This window comes from Mesoplodon bidens, assembly GCF_964165515.1.
Source record: "Mesoplodon bidens genome assembly, chromosome: 4".
Taxonomy (NCBI): domain Eukaryota; kingdom Metazoa; phylum Chordata; class Mammalia; order Artiodactyla; family Ziphiidae; genus Mesoplodon; species Mesoplodon bidens.
The window spans coordinates 64,604,865-64,618,438 of NC_138160.1; the positions used below are offsets into that span (position 1 = coordinate 64,604,865).

At 43.4% G+C, this 13,574-nt stretch overlaps 1 protein-coding gene across 5 annotated transcripts in view; it reads left to right on the top strand.

Moving 5' to 3' along the window:
• The first annotated feature begins 2,510 nt into the window (after positions 1-2,510).
• CMYA5 (cardiomyopathy associated 5) overlaps positions 2,511-13,574 on the top strand; it is a 325,210-nt gene continuing 314,146 nt past the window's right edge. For all 5 annotated transcript variants that reach the window (XR_014015689.1, XR_014015690.1, XR_014015691.1 and 2 more), the window contains exon 1: positions 2,511-2,864. Coding sequence is in view for 2 of the 5 variants with exons in the window: in XM_081232029.1 (XP_081088155.1) it covers positions 2,704-2,864 (161 nt within the window). In the remaining 3 variants the exon portion in view is untranslated. The remainder of the gene's footprint in view (positions 2,865-13,574) is intronic.

Consider the following 13,574-nt stretch of genomic DNA (forward strand, 5'->3'; position numbering starts at 1 on the left):
TTGTCGATGTGTTTTTTGCTTTTTTTTTTTTTTCTTTCTTCTGTGAAAGTCTTTACTTCTGAGATGAGATTGAGGCTGTAGTTATCATCTGGAGCTGAACTGAATCCGGTTATTGTGTGTAATTATTTAGATTATGCAGAGAATCTTGGAATCAAGTTCATTCTTCTTTAAGCCAACTAGCCACATCAACACCCTATTTCTCTGGCATTATTAGGAATGAAGCTTTCCACACAGGTGAATTTTTCAGTTTACTGATGATTAATGCTTTTGAAGCAATTAAGCTTTATATACTAGTTCTTTTTCTTGGAAATTTCCCTAAAATGTATTTTACACTGTGCAACTCTTCTTTATCAGAATGTGTTGAGTATAATTAATATTCTAGTAATGACTCCAGGTAATAATTATAAACAATAAATAATAGTCATAGTACTCCATAGTAATACTGTGTAGCTGTCAGACATGGGTAAGTGTCTGGGGCATTCTACCTCTACAGTATTATGACATTTCCTAATAAAGCCCCAGAATTTACCATGGACTCCTTCATGTCACTGTTTTCTCAGCTTTCAATGACCACCAGGCCCCCTATCTCACTGCTGCTGCTTTTCAGCCGTACAGCTATAACAGATAGATCAAGAAGTTAATAAATTTACACCCAGTTGTAAATCAATAGACTGAAACCTAAGATTATGCACTTTGTGACTGCTAAATATGTCAGATAAGTGGTCTGTCAATATATGAGAGAATTTTTTTTTTTTAAATTGTGGTACGCGGGCCTCTCACTGTTGTGGCCTCTCCCGTTGCGGAGCACAGGCTCCGGATGCGCAGGCTCAGTGGCCATGGCTCACAGGCCCAGCCGCTCCACGGCACGTGGGATCCTCCTGGTCCGGGGCGTGAACCTGCATCCCCTGCATTGGCAGGCGGAGTCTCAACCACTGCGCCACCAGGGAAGCCCACCTGTAGCTTTGATTAGTGTTTAATAGATCTCACAGCTGATTCCTTTTTGTCCTAATGAGCAGACACGGGATTACTAATGCAAAAGCCTACCTGCTGTAAGAGAATGCATACTGCTGATGTTAAACCTGGTTTAGTGAACCCTGGAAGGCTGGACTCTTGCTGTCTTCCCTCTCATGCCCCCTAGCTGATGCTTCTGTACTGTACCTCAACTACCTGCAGTTCTTTGCCCACAGACCTAATGCACACATATGAGCTAGGGATAACTGTAACTGGGGAATACTACCTAATTTACATTTATCATATTTAACAACTCTGTGAATAGAATTTGCTGTAATTAAAAATCAGTGTTAGCTCTTCTAGCCATAAAATCATTCTTATGAAAAAAAGATCTTTATGTATTGTGAAGATACCTCTACCTGTTGTACATAGCAGGCCTGTTCTCTTCAGTGCAGGGACCATTCATTAAGCACCTACTATGTGCTAAGTACTTTGCTAAGCTTCTGCGCTTGTAAGAGATGGGGATAGTGGGACAAAGATAAACTTACAGTCTACTGGGGAAAGAGACACAAACATAATTTGAATATAGGATAACGTGGGAACCTAAAACAGTGGTATTGAGCTTAAGCTGGGGATTTCAGAGAAAGGTGTGATCTTGAATGATGAGTACCTAGGTAAATAAAGACGGGAAGAACGTTTCAGGTGGAAGGAATTGTGTACATAAAGGCACAGTGGTGTGACTTGATAAATGTTAGAACTCCTGACTTCCAAAGACAAGACCAGACAGCTAAGATGTGGGTTGTTAGCATTTATCTTCCCAAGGACCTTGTGCTTTAGTCCTAGAACAGTGGGAAGCCATTGAGGGCTCTTAAACATGGGCATGGCATGATCTGGGACTTTGGGTTGAATTTCAGACAAAACAGACTTTGGTCAATGTAGGGGAGATTATTCCTCATCAAAGTTTTAAGATTTGTGGAGATAAAAGTTTCCTGGCTGAATAATCCAGGGGTCACTGAGGAAGAGAATACACAATATTGATTTGCAAATATAAAAGGAGCCAATACTGAACAATGGTTCAAAACTGGGCTTTTGAAATGGGCAGACTTTGTTTCCCATTGGGTCACTTTACTAGCAAAAGGAGACCTTGAGCAAGCTAGGTACCCAAGCTCTTCTGAGCCTGTTTTCTCATTTATAAAACCAGCATCTTAGTTAAACCTACCACAGCAGAGTTGTGAGGGGAAAATTACGAGTGCCTGAACTAGTAGTCAGTGTTCTGCTCTGTAAAAGGGAGTAGTTACTTGGTTGGGATAAGGGCCCATCGAGTAGCTCAGCTCTCCTCCAAACCTGAAGCCTACCAAAACCCACTCTAGAGGGAAGAGAAGCGGGGGGGGGCTGTGTGCCTTTCCTCCTCCCAACTCCCGGATGCAGCGGGAGCCTGCGCCCCTCGGAGTGGTGCTCTCCAGTTGCCCAAAGGGCCCGCCAGGGACCCGCCTAAATTGGGGCGGGGAGGCCTGGGGGGAAGTTAGACGCGCGGGGAAGAGGAGACGCCGAGCCCGGGCCCCAGAAGCTCGGTGGTGAAACTTTCTGACGCCTTCTATTTAAAGTCGCGGGTATCACCCGCCCCCGGGAGGGAACCCGAGCCGTCCCGCCGGGACAGGTCAGGGCCGGACCGGGCCGGAGGCGCCGTCAGAGGGAGAACACCAGGCGCTGCGCGGGCGGTTCCGGCTCCAGCTCCGGCCCGGGAGAGGCGCGATGGCTAGCAGCGAGAGCAGCCACGCCGCGGACAGCGCCCTGGGCTCCGACGCGGACGAGGAGGTGACCCTGGGGCCAGACACTGAGGAGGAGTCGGGGGGCGAGGAGGACGAGACGGCCGCGGAGTCGGAGTCGGAGCCGGAACCGGAGCCGGACGCCAGGTAGCGTGGGCCCCTCGCTCCGGGCCCGCAGCCAGACGCGCGCCGCCCGGGCCGGGAGGGCGGCAGCGGGGCTGGGCGGGTGCTGCGCGGGGGTGGGGACGCCGCACCCTTCCTTTCCCTCTTTTTAAGCGCTGGGTTCATTTCCCTCGAGCTAAGCACTTTCTCTCTGGGGGCGCTGCCTTGTGAAGAACTTGAAGGTGAAGGTGCTTTCTGTCAGCTGGAGTGACAGGCCCGGCTGGAGCAGCAAAGTTTATCCCTCCCCATCCCCCCTTCTGCCCTCATTACCACCCCCTCCCCCCAGCCGGCTCCTTGTGACTTGCTGCTGCTCTTGTTTATTCCTGGGGATTTACTTCGGGTCCTGCCGAACTGCAGATTTGCGCAGAAATGCTTATATTTGGCCCAAAGCCTAGGAAGAATCTTGAAAGCCTGAGATAGAGGAGAAGAGGGTGTGGGGTGGAGTGGAGGCCGAGAAGCCGCTCTGGAAACTTCAGAGGACTGAAAGTCTCCTGGATGCCCAGCACTGGCCTAGGTTGCTAGAAGAGGACTTCATTTTGATACAAACGCCCATACATTCTTTGGAGAAAAGAAGCATGAATTTCAGTCACCCCTGTTATTAAAATTCTGCTTTTTTTTTCCTTTGGTCTCAAACATCAACATTACATGTGGACAATTAGGTAATAACTATACACAAATGTGGGTCTCCCCGCCTCCCTTCTTTCTTGTAGGCCCTAAAATGAGAATAGCAGGAATCATCTCCTCTCGATTTGGATTTGTTTTTACCTTTCCTTGTTCTCTTTGAGTATGGGGATGGGGGTAGGGTGTTTGTTTTTAGTTTTAGGTTTTTTGTTTGTTTTTCGGTTTGTGAGTCAGTTGTGTCCCTTCCTACATCTATTAATATCAGTAGAAAGGCTTTGTAGTGACAGATGGTTGTGCAGCACTGCAGAGCGCCCATCTTACCCAAAGTTAAAAGTGCCGCCCAACCAAAGACAGCAGAGCTGAAGCTGAAACAGCCCACAGAGGGGCATTGATTAGGGTGAACTGTCAGTCAGATAAGAAGTCTGGAATATCAGTCACATATTTACCAAGTGGGGAGCAGGCACAGTCACTGCCCTCAAAGACTTTATGGAAGAAGTTAGGAAGCAATATGGGGACCATGAGACAATGTGCTGAATACACGAGAGGGGAGGGAAGGACAGACCATGGTACCATGGAAGGTCAGAAGAGTGTGTAGATCTGCGGCTGCCTTCGAAAGTAGTGGGCATGACTTAGGCCCTGGAGAATGCGCAAGAATTGCAGAAAGGAGACGCAGAAGAGAAGGCACCTGTGGGAGATGGAACAGGAGTAGGGACCTGTGATTCCTGGGCATTACTGAGAAGGGGAAGTCTGTCAATCCAGCCTTTTCCCTTAATGGCATCCAGGATCCTCATATCCTTTTGCCCAAGCAAAATTTGCACCCCTGCCACCCAAGAATCTGAAAACTCGTTTACTCTAAAATGTGAGCAGCTGACAGAGATTCAAAGTACCACTTTGGGGTTGTGTTGCCCTTTGCCAAAGGTCAAGATCTTCAGGTAAAGGCATGATTTATCTGCAGTAAATGTCAGCCTGCTCTGACCACAGATGATAAGGTGGACACCAGGCCAAGCGTCGGAATGTAGAGTGGAGGGAAACATGGGGGAAGAGGTAAACGGTGGTGGTGGAGGCCTTGAAAGCCATCCCATTTAAAAAATTTTGGATTTGATGACATGGGTACCAGGAAATCAGTAAACTTCTGGAGAGGATTTAGGAGAACAGATTGGTGCCATTGAGAAAGGAGACTGACAGGCAGATTGGAAAGTTGTGTTTGGGGAGGGCTCAGAGCAGAGAGAAGGAAGGGAGATATGTAGGGATTGCTCCATGGTGGGGCAAGGGGAAGGGAGGTGGCAGCTGTAGGCTCTTTCAGGAGAGAGGTTTCTGTTGGCAGGAGCTCCTCTGGGAACTGGGAGTTCTTGAATGTCTTCTAACCTCAAAGTGTGATCAGAAACCAAACCACTTTGGTGGGCGTGAGTTTACAAATATGGCCTAAAGTTCTTCTTTCTTCTGAGGCTAGAGGTGAGAGCTTCGACTGTTCTCTAATTTATGGGAAGGAAGAATGATGAGACATTCTTCCTCTCAGATCCTCCGTCCAAGTTTTACAGTTAAAGAGGGCTCTCTCCGTGCCAGGCTCAGTTCTCGTTTTAAACCCTCCCAGCAGCGCTGTGAGGTAACTGTCCTGTTATACCTGAGGAAACCGAGGCTTTACGTAATTTACTGAGGGTATAAGGCAAGTAAATGTAAGAACCGAGATGTGAGCCTCGGTCTGTTTACTCCCAGCCACTGCTAGACTTCCACACCTCCCTTCTTTTGGAGGAAAGACCCTTTCTTACTGTAGGGGAAACTTGAAGGGCTCCAACTAACTTATATATGGAAAGGTTATTGGAGGAAAGGGAAAGACCTTTTATTCACTATTCTGAATGGGAGTTTTCCCCTTCTTGAATGGAAAAGTTGTCTCTGTGTTTCCTCAAAGATCAGAACTATTTGCAGAAGTTGAATTACAGACTGATTTTTTTTAAATTGAGAGGCATGAAAGTAACATGAAAGTAACTGAATGGAAATAGCTTAAGTAATAATAACAGAATGATTGATTAGGGCATCTCTTTTGGTAGTATTAAGCCATTATTAAAATGTTATTTATGAAGATTTCTAACATTATGGGAAGTGCATATATTGTATTTGAAAAAAGTTCATTTTATAATTTAGAATGATCTCACTATAAAATAAAGTATGTATTGGAAAAAGGCTTAAAAGGTTAATAAAGCTTAGCATAATAAAGGTTATAGTAACTTTTATTAACCTTAAGGTTAAAAAAAGGTTAATAGTCATTGTCTCTGAGTGATGGGATAATGTTCGACTAAACTTTTTTCTTTAACTATATTTTTTGGTTTTTCTATAATGAACAGACAGTGCACTTTATTATCAGAAAAAAACTTCACTTTTAAAAACTCAAAAGGTACAAAGCGTCATCTGCTTGTGCATCTTTTTTTTGGTCTTCCAGCAATAATATGTAGAATTATCTATAGCTACCTTTCTGAATCAAGGAAAAAAATCACCTTTAATTGTAAAGTGCAGGGAAGCTCACCATTATACATGCCAGTATTAATATTAGATTAGAGAACTACCCTTCTGATGTATCATTCAGTGATATGAATATCATTGGCATGAAGAGTCCTGAGTGGCAACCCTGTCTGCCATTCCATCATGGGCAAATTCCCCATCCTCTCTGAGCTCCATATTTCTCATCTCTAAATCAGGATAATTTTACAGGTTTATAAAAAGGGATAATTAGTGATAATTCCTAATTCATAGGTTGTCATAGGATTAAATAAACTATGTGAATATGTGTAAGAGTGCTTGGCCTTTAGTAGGTTACCGGTAAGTTTTAATTTCTTAACATCCCTTCAGATGAATCATTACTAGCAGCCAAGCTACCTTCTGCCCACCATTCATCAATGAGGGGAGAGTGATGTCTCCATTTTCAGTATGAGAAATGGTCCTATTCCACTTTGGCTTTCCTGTATTCCTTCATTCACTAAACATTCATGGAATGCCTACTAATTGCCAAGGACCATGCTGGGGATACAAACATTACTAAGACTCCATTACTGCCCTCAAGATAGTCACATTCTAGGTGGAGAAACAGAAAAATGTAATTATGTCATTAACTGTTATAAGAGATAGAAGGAAGAAAAGTCTGTATGAAACACCTCAAAGTAGGCAGGAAGTCCTGGGGTCTATCCTGCCTGGAAGGATGGGGGAAGACTTCATCCAGGGCCTTTGGAGCAGGGTCTTCAATCATAACGAAGTGCCCAGAGGGCTCATTGTTTGTGGATGTAAGAAAAAGATTTTCATGTTGCTAAAACTTCATACAAGAGTTGTATGTAAAAAGCATCTCTATAAAACCTGCAGGATTTGAGAGCTGGGAGAAGCTATAGAAACATCTTTTCCCAACCAATCCTTTTACAGATTCAGCAACTGAGTTTCAGGGGACGTTTGTTCAAAGTCACACAACTTTTTAGCGGTAGAATTAGGACTAGATCCCGGTGTCTGGACTCCAATCTATGTTCATTTGTTTATTCATTCAACAACTACTTATTGAACTCCTACTCTGTGTCAGGCACTTTCTAGGCACAAAGGATACAGCAGTGAACAAAATGAACCAAGTCCCTGCCCTCCTGGGAGTGGGTTTCCAGGTTGGGGAGACAAATAAACAAACAAATATGTAGTATGTCAGGTGGCAATCAGTGATATGAGGACAAGTACAGCAGATAAGGGTTATACGTTTTGGATCAGGTGGTGAAGAAAGCCTCTGTGATGAGGTGACATTTGAGCAGAGACTGAAGGAATGAGTATTGTAGGCAAAGAGGAGAGCTGGTGCAAGGGCACTGAGACAGGACTGTGTGTGGCTTATTTGAGGAACACGAGGTCAGGTTTCGAGAGCAGAGTAAATAAGGGGAGAGTGATGGGAAACGAGTCTAAGAGGTGGTTGGGTTGCAAATCATGTAGGACTTTGCAGGCCGTGGTAAGGGCTTCCGAATGTATTCAGAGTAAAATAGGAAGTTGGGTGCTGCCTACCATACCACTCAGGGTTAAAAAAAGAAAAGAAAACCATGTGATTTCATTATCCCATTAAATAGTAAGCGCCTATACTCTCATATACTCATTGAACACCTGTTGTGTGCCCAACACTGTACTAAATGTTTCAAGCTTATGGTCTCCTGTATGGAGGAAGATACGTAAATAGACATCCATGATTTTTGTATTTTTCTGACTGTAGTCCAACGAAGCCTGATTCCTTTGGTCTTTCCCACAGATCACTTGGAAATTTTTCAGAATTTTTGTTTTGGATCTTTTCTGTTGGTCAATTTTAATTTCTCTGCTTAAGCGCAGAGGTTTTTGCTGCAACAGTGCCCAGATCTTAAAAATCATGTTCATTTGCAGCTTTGCCAGTGCCTGTGTAAAAAAGGTCTGCCTAAGCTGATAGGATTAAACTTATTAGTGACATTTACGTTTAATCATTGTAAGAAAGAAACCTATTGGAAGGTGAGGGGAGTTTGTAAATGGTTTTTGTTATCAGTATGTTGCACTCTGTTGCCATATGTCTATTTATATGATGTCTCCCACTTCTGTGCTTACCTAGGTGTTTTGACAAGGATGTTATTTGAGACAGCCCTCTTTTGAGGTCAGTGGAAAAAGCTGAGATGGGAGGGGTGACTGCTTAGGATGCCAGAGACTGAGGGAGGAGAGAAGATAAAGCAGAGGCTCTTGGAGCCAGGAATTGAAGAGCTATTTAAGTGTTGGCTGCATGGGTATTACATGCCCTTGGTGAGACTTTGACTCCATATAGGGGACTACAGCAAGAGTTGGATTTTTTTTCTTTAAAACAGCAAACCTACCAAAATGTGGGACATATTAACTGATAGAATTTTGCCAAAAAAAAAAAAGTGCCTTATATTCCCTGGATATTCTGAACCTAGGCTCAAGGACAGCCTTGACTCAATTCGGACAATGTAACCAAATTCCCCTTCCTTCCTACCAAAAGAGAGAATCAGGTATAAGAGACTGGGTGTGGTTTGTACCTGAAATAGTAATCTTTGATGTAGCCCAGTATTATCCAATGTTTCTATTGGATAATAAAATAATTACAATGTGAACCACATATATAATTTATAATTTTCTAACAGCTACATTAAAAAAGTAAAAAGAAACAGGTGAAATTAATTTTAATAATATGTTTATTTAACTCAATATCCAAAGTATTATCATTTCAACATATGATCAATATAAAAACTATTAGTGGGATATTTTACATTTTTGTGTGCAAAGTCTTTGAAATTTGATGTGTGTTTTACATTTACAGTACATCTCAATTCTTCTTCCCCACCTCCAGGCTACATTTCAAGTGCTCAGTAGCCACATGTGGCTAGTGGCTACCATATTGGACAATACAGGCCTGATAATACCTAGAAATCCATTAACTTCACTGGAATGCAGAGAAGTGTTCCACTGATAATGAGTTCTGTATGCTTGGCCCTATGCAAGGCACCAGAGACATAGGGGTGGTTGGATGGCACAGTTCCTTCTTAAGGAGCTCACAGCCTGGTGAGGGGAAGCAGTTAACTCCAACATAATGTCATAGCACTACACTAAGGATATTAACAAGGGAACAGAGAAAAGAAGTATATTCTTCTTAAAATGAAATTTAGAAAGATTTTGCAGAGGTGATACTCCAGCTGGGCAGAAAGATATTCCAGACACAGTATGTGATTAGATATTCTTTAGTTCCTGGTTCCAGCTCTTGTGCTAATTACTGCTCTGTTTAAGCTTTTTTTTTCTCACTCAGAATCACTCAGGATTTCCAGGACTGGGAATATTTGTTGAATTAATAAGAGAATGGCATGAATAACTGAGTGAATGAATGAGCAGGTGAATGTCAAGTCATCCAGATTCCCTTGAGAAGCAAATTTAGTTGGGATGTTGAACCTGTTAGATTAGGTAGAATTTCATTAGTTGCTCACCATTCGTTTTCCAGGGATTGACAATAGCCAGGGACTCTGGAAACACAATAGCTTGGAGGGGACAGTGATAAGTACTGAGGGGTTGTTCAATTAGGATGTCTGTGGTTATCATTCCCACCTTCTGTGACTCATTGGGAAGCCTCCCCTAGACTGACCCTTGAGCCAGGATCATAGATGGACAGATAAGAATAGGCTTTGCATTTTGCCCAGAGAAAAGTCCTCTGTTAAGGCAACTGGAGTGTATTCAGTTCCAAAACTCTACATCCTAGTCTGATAAAGTCCAAGATATGTGGGAGGGTTAATTGATGCTACCAAACTCTAAATGCTCAAAGCCCTCTCATGGAGCCATTACTATGCTTTCTTAGTTTGGGTACACTTCTCTTAAAAAAAAATCCACAGCTAAACAGAAATTTTCATCACAAATTTCCTCTTATTGGCTGAGTTCACTGGGGCACTTAAAATTGTTGATTTGTAAATAAAATGAATTTCCTCCTGTTATGACTTCATTAAATTAACATTTATTAAGTGGAACATAGGGTGCCGGATGGTGAGCGTGAGCAGCAGTTCAACAAAAGACCACAAGAGAAATTGAACTAGAGAAGTTTACTACTCACAAGTCCTGGAGGAAATGCACGGTGTACCTCAAGGGGCCATACAGGGAGGTCAAGGCAGAGTGAGCACAGGCAAAGGGAGAGGCAAAACCTGGCACACATGCCTTTATTAGGGTCTATGTGTGGAATTCTTGGGGGTTCTTGGGCTAAGGCTGGATCAGTCAATTCAAACCAAAATGCATGGGATTTTGGTAAATTTCACAGGGGTCTTATTAAGGGGCGCACAGGGGAAGACGATGGAAGGTGAGGGAGACTATTGATCACAAAAACTGCTGGGGAAGTCATATCAGGAGCTTACTATGAGGACTGTCTCCGGGACATGTTCTTGCATGAGGAGGCTGGTGTCAGTTTAAGGTCCCTGCAGGCCACTTGGTCCAACAAAATGAATGCCAGAGCAGCAATGCCACCATGTTGCTTAGCTAAATTCGAGACACCTCCAATTTCAGAAATGTACCTACTAAAAGAAAAGAGGCTCATTCATTCAACAAATATTTGTTGAGGGCCTACTGTGTGCGAAACAAAGTAAATTAAATCTAGAATGAGTGAAGAAAACAGAGTTCCTAATCTTTAGAGTTTAGTCTCTGGAGAGGGCAGGCATTAAACAAATAATCTCACAAGTAATTAGTTGAAGCAAATGCATTGGTAAAATGAATTGGGCCTGGGGAGCAGAGGCAGGGTTCTGCTAGGATCCCGGTCCTTCAAGTCCCAGTCTCTGAGGCCTCCTTGCTCCTTCCTCTGGGAGTTTTCTGTCAGTCTCCCTGTCATCTTGCTAGTAACTTCTCTATCTGCCTACAACAGGAGGTTTCACTGCCCTGTGGTCCAAATAATTGCTGGAAGGCCTGGCTGCTGATGACACTTATCCTAGACAGGACTTTAGCGTCATCTCCCTGACCTGTTTATGCTTCTGATGAGTAAACAGAGACCCAGAGAAGGAAGGGAAACCGACATCAACTCAAGGAATAGCTAGTCTTTTCCAAGCATGGTCACTTGTTAGTTTGGTCTATTTTCACAATAGCTCTATGATATATGCATTGTTTTCATTCCCATTTTATGGAAAAGAAAATGGAGACTTAGCAATCTTGAGTAATTTACCTAATGTCAGATGGCTAGTAAGTTTGCTAGGATTCTAACCCTAGTCTAATGGCAGAGCCAGTCCTGGAACACTCATGAGTTCAGTGCTCATCACCAGATCTAACACACATCTGGTGTTTATTAGCCAATTTCTTGCTTATTTTGAGCATACATTTACTTTTAAAAAACAATTATTTTGATTTATTTCTGATTTTAAAAGCAAACCATAAAAGCCCCAGACAATCTACATAGTAGCTAATCCTGACCAGCACCTCAGCTATATTAAGTTTCCTAATGTGTAATAGGGAGAGTAGGTCTTATGTTTAAAAATAGATGTTAGAAAAAAAAAATAGATGTTAGGCAATCCTGTGTGCTTGAGTTTTAATAAGGTCAAACATAGCAACACCAAAATAACTTCTCTGCATGCTCTATGGGATCATATGATAAATGTTCAATAGATATTTACTTATAATATCTATAAAATTCAGATCCTCTGTTTAAAAGACAGAATTTGTATGATTTAGCATGGTACACTCTGAAGTTTTCACATCTAGTATTTTTTTTTTTTTTAAGAGAGAATGAAGAGAAGAGAGTGAGACAACAGTCTGTCTCTTCTTAGAGCTTTGGAATGTCCAGTAAAGTCTCTCTTCATCTAGCACCATTTGGGGCATAAACCAGATTACAATGCAAAAACACTTGATAGGATTGAAAAGACCTGGGTTATCATCCTGGCTCTGCCATTTACCAACTGTGTGATTTGGGGCAAGATAGCCTCTCTGCATCTTTACCATGGCTTCCAAGGCCCTACCTGACCTGATTACTTCTCAGCTCATCTCTTACCCTTCCTCTACTACATTCCAGCCACACTGGCTTTTTTCTGAACCTCCTGTGTGCTGTGCTAAGCCTGTCCCTGCATCCAGGTCTTCGCTCTTGCTGTTTTCTCTCCCTGGAACACTTTTTCCCTAAATCCACCCTTCACGTTTCGGTGGAAATGCCACTTTCTTAAAGAGGCTTTCTGCAACCATCCTGCCTAATGGGCTTTCTTCACATCTTTCTCTATCACATTGTTCACTGTTTCACATTCCTCTTCATGACACCTATCACTGTCTGAAATGGTATCTTTTTGTGTATTTATTTATTGCCACCACTAGAGTGGAAGCTGCATGAGGGTGGGGGCCTTGCTTCTCTTCTCTGCTACATCTCCAGCAGCTAGAACACAGTGTCAGGCACACAGTAGGTGCTTAAGAAATGGTTAAGTGTGTAAGTGGTTGGATTGCAACACAAAATGTTTCATTCTAGGATCTCAGGTTTCCTTCTCTCAGATCAATACCACTCTTCAACACCTTGTTCTTAGGTGCCAAAGCAAGGACATGGAGAATGAGAACTGAGAGTGGTCTTTGAATTTGGAAAATGCAAGTCAACAGAGAGAGATTAATGACATTGAAATGTAAATGCCTTTGAGAAGGTTAATAGCTTAAACCTATCAGCATCTGTTTTAGGTCGAATTCCCTTTGGAGCAAATCCCTTCAAATATAGGATCTAAGAGACTCTCCTGGGAGAAGAGGGGACCTGGAAGGGGAAATGAGTGCTTAGAAGAGGAGTGAGAGGGCACTAAGGGCAGACTCGCACTATAGCTGCACCCCTATATATGCTGCACAGAGAAGGGAGCTAAGGGTATTACCTAGGAAACTGCAGAAAACAACTTTCTCCAAACCCTTGGCCTCAGATCACTAACAGCCCTGGGAGGCAGTGATATTCTTATTTCCTTGACTTCTTAGAGAATCCAGGATACAAAAGAGGCATGGGGGTGGGGAGAAAGCATACACAAAGTTAACAGTGTTGATATCAGAACTAAAATTGCCTGATAACCGAATGTGTAGTTCAGTTGGCCTGAAACTGCACAACTCACACTGGGACTTGAACCCACAGGCTGGGACTCAAACCCAGCCAAAACTCAGATTGGGACTTGAACCCACTGTCTTTTATTTATTTATTTATTTTGGCTGCATTGGGTCTTCATTGCTGCGCTCGGGCTTTCTCTAGTTGCGGTGAGCGGGGGCTACTCTTCGTTGTGGTGCATGGGCTTCTCATTGTGGTGGCTTCTCTTGTTGTGGAGTATGGGCTCTAGGCACATGGGCTTCAGTAGTTGCGGCACGTGGGCTCAGTAGTTGCACCACGTGGGCTTCAGTAGTGGTGGCTCGTGGTCTCTAGAGCGCAGGCTCAGTAGTTGAGGCGCACGGGCTTAGTTGCTCTGCATGTGGGATCTTCCCAGACCCGGGATCGAACCTGTGTCCCCTGCATTGGCAGGCAGATTCTTAACCACTGCACCACCAGGGAAATCCCCCACAGTCTTTTAGTTGAGATTGCACACCTGGTCTCAGGACTCGCTGAAGTTCAGGTTCTTTATGTCTCAGTGCAGAAGGAATTCAGCCAGAGGC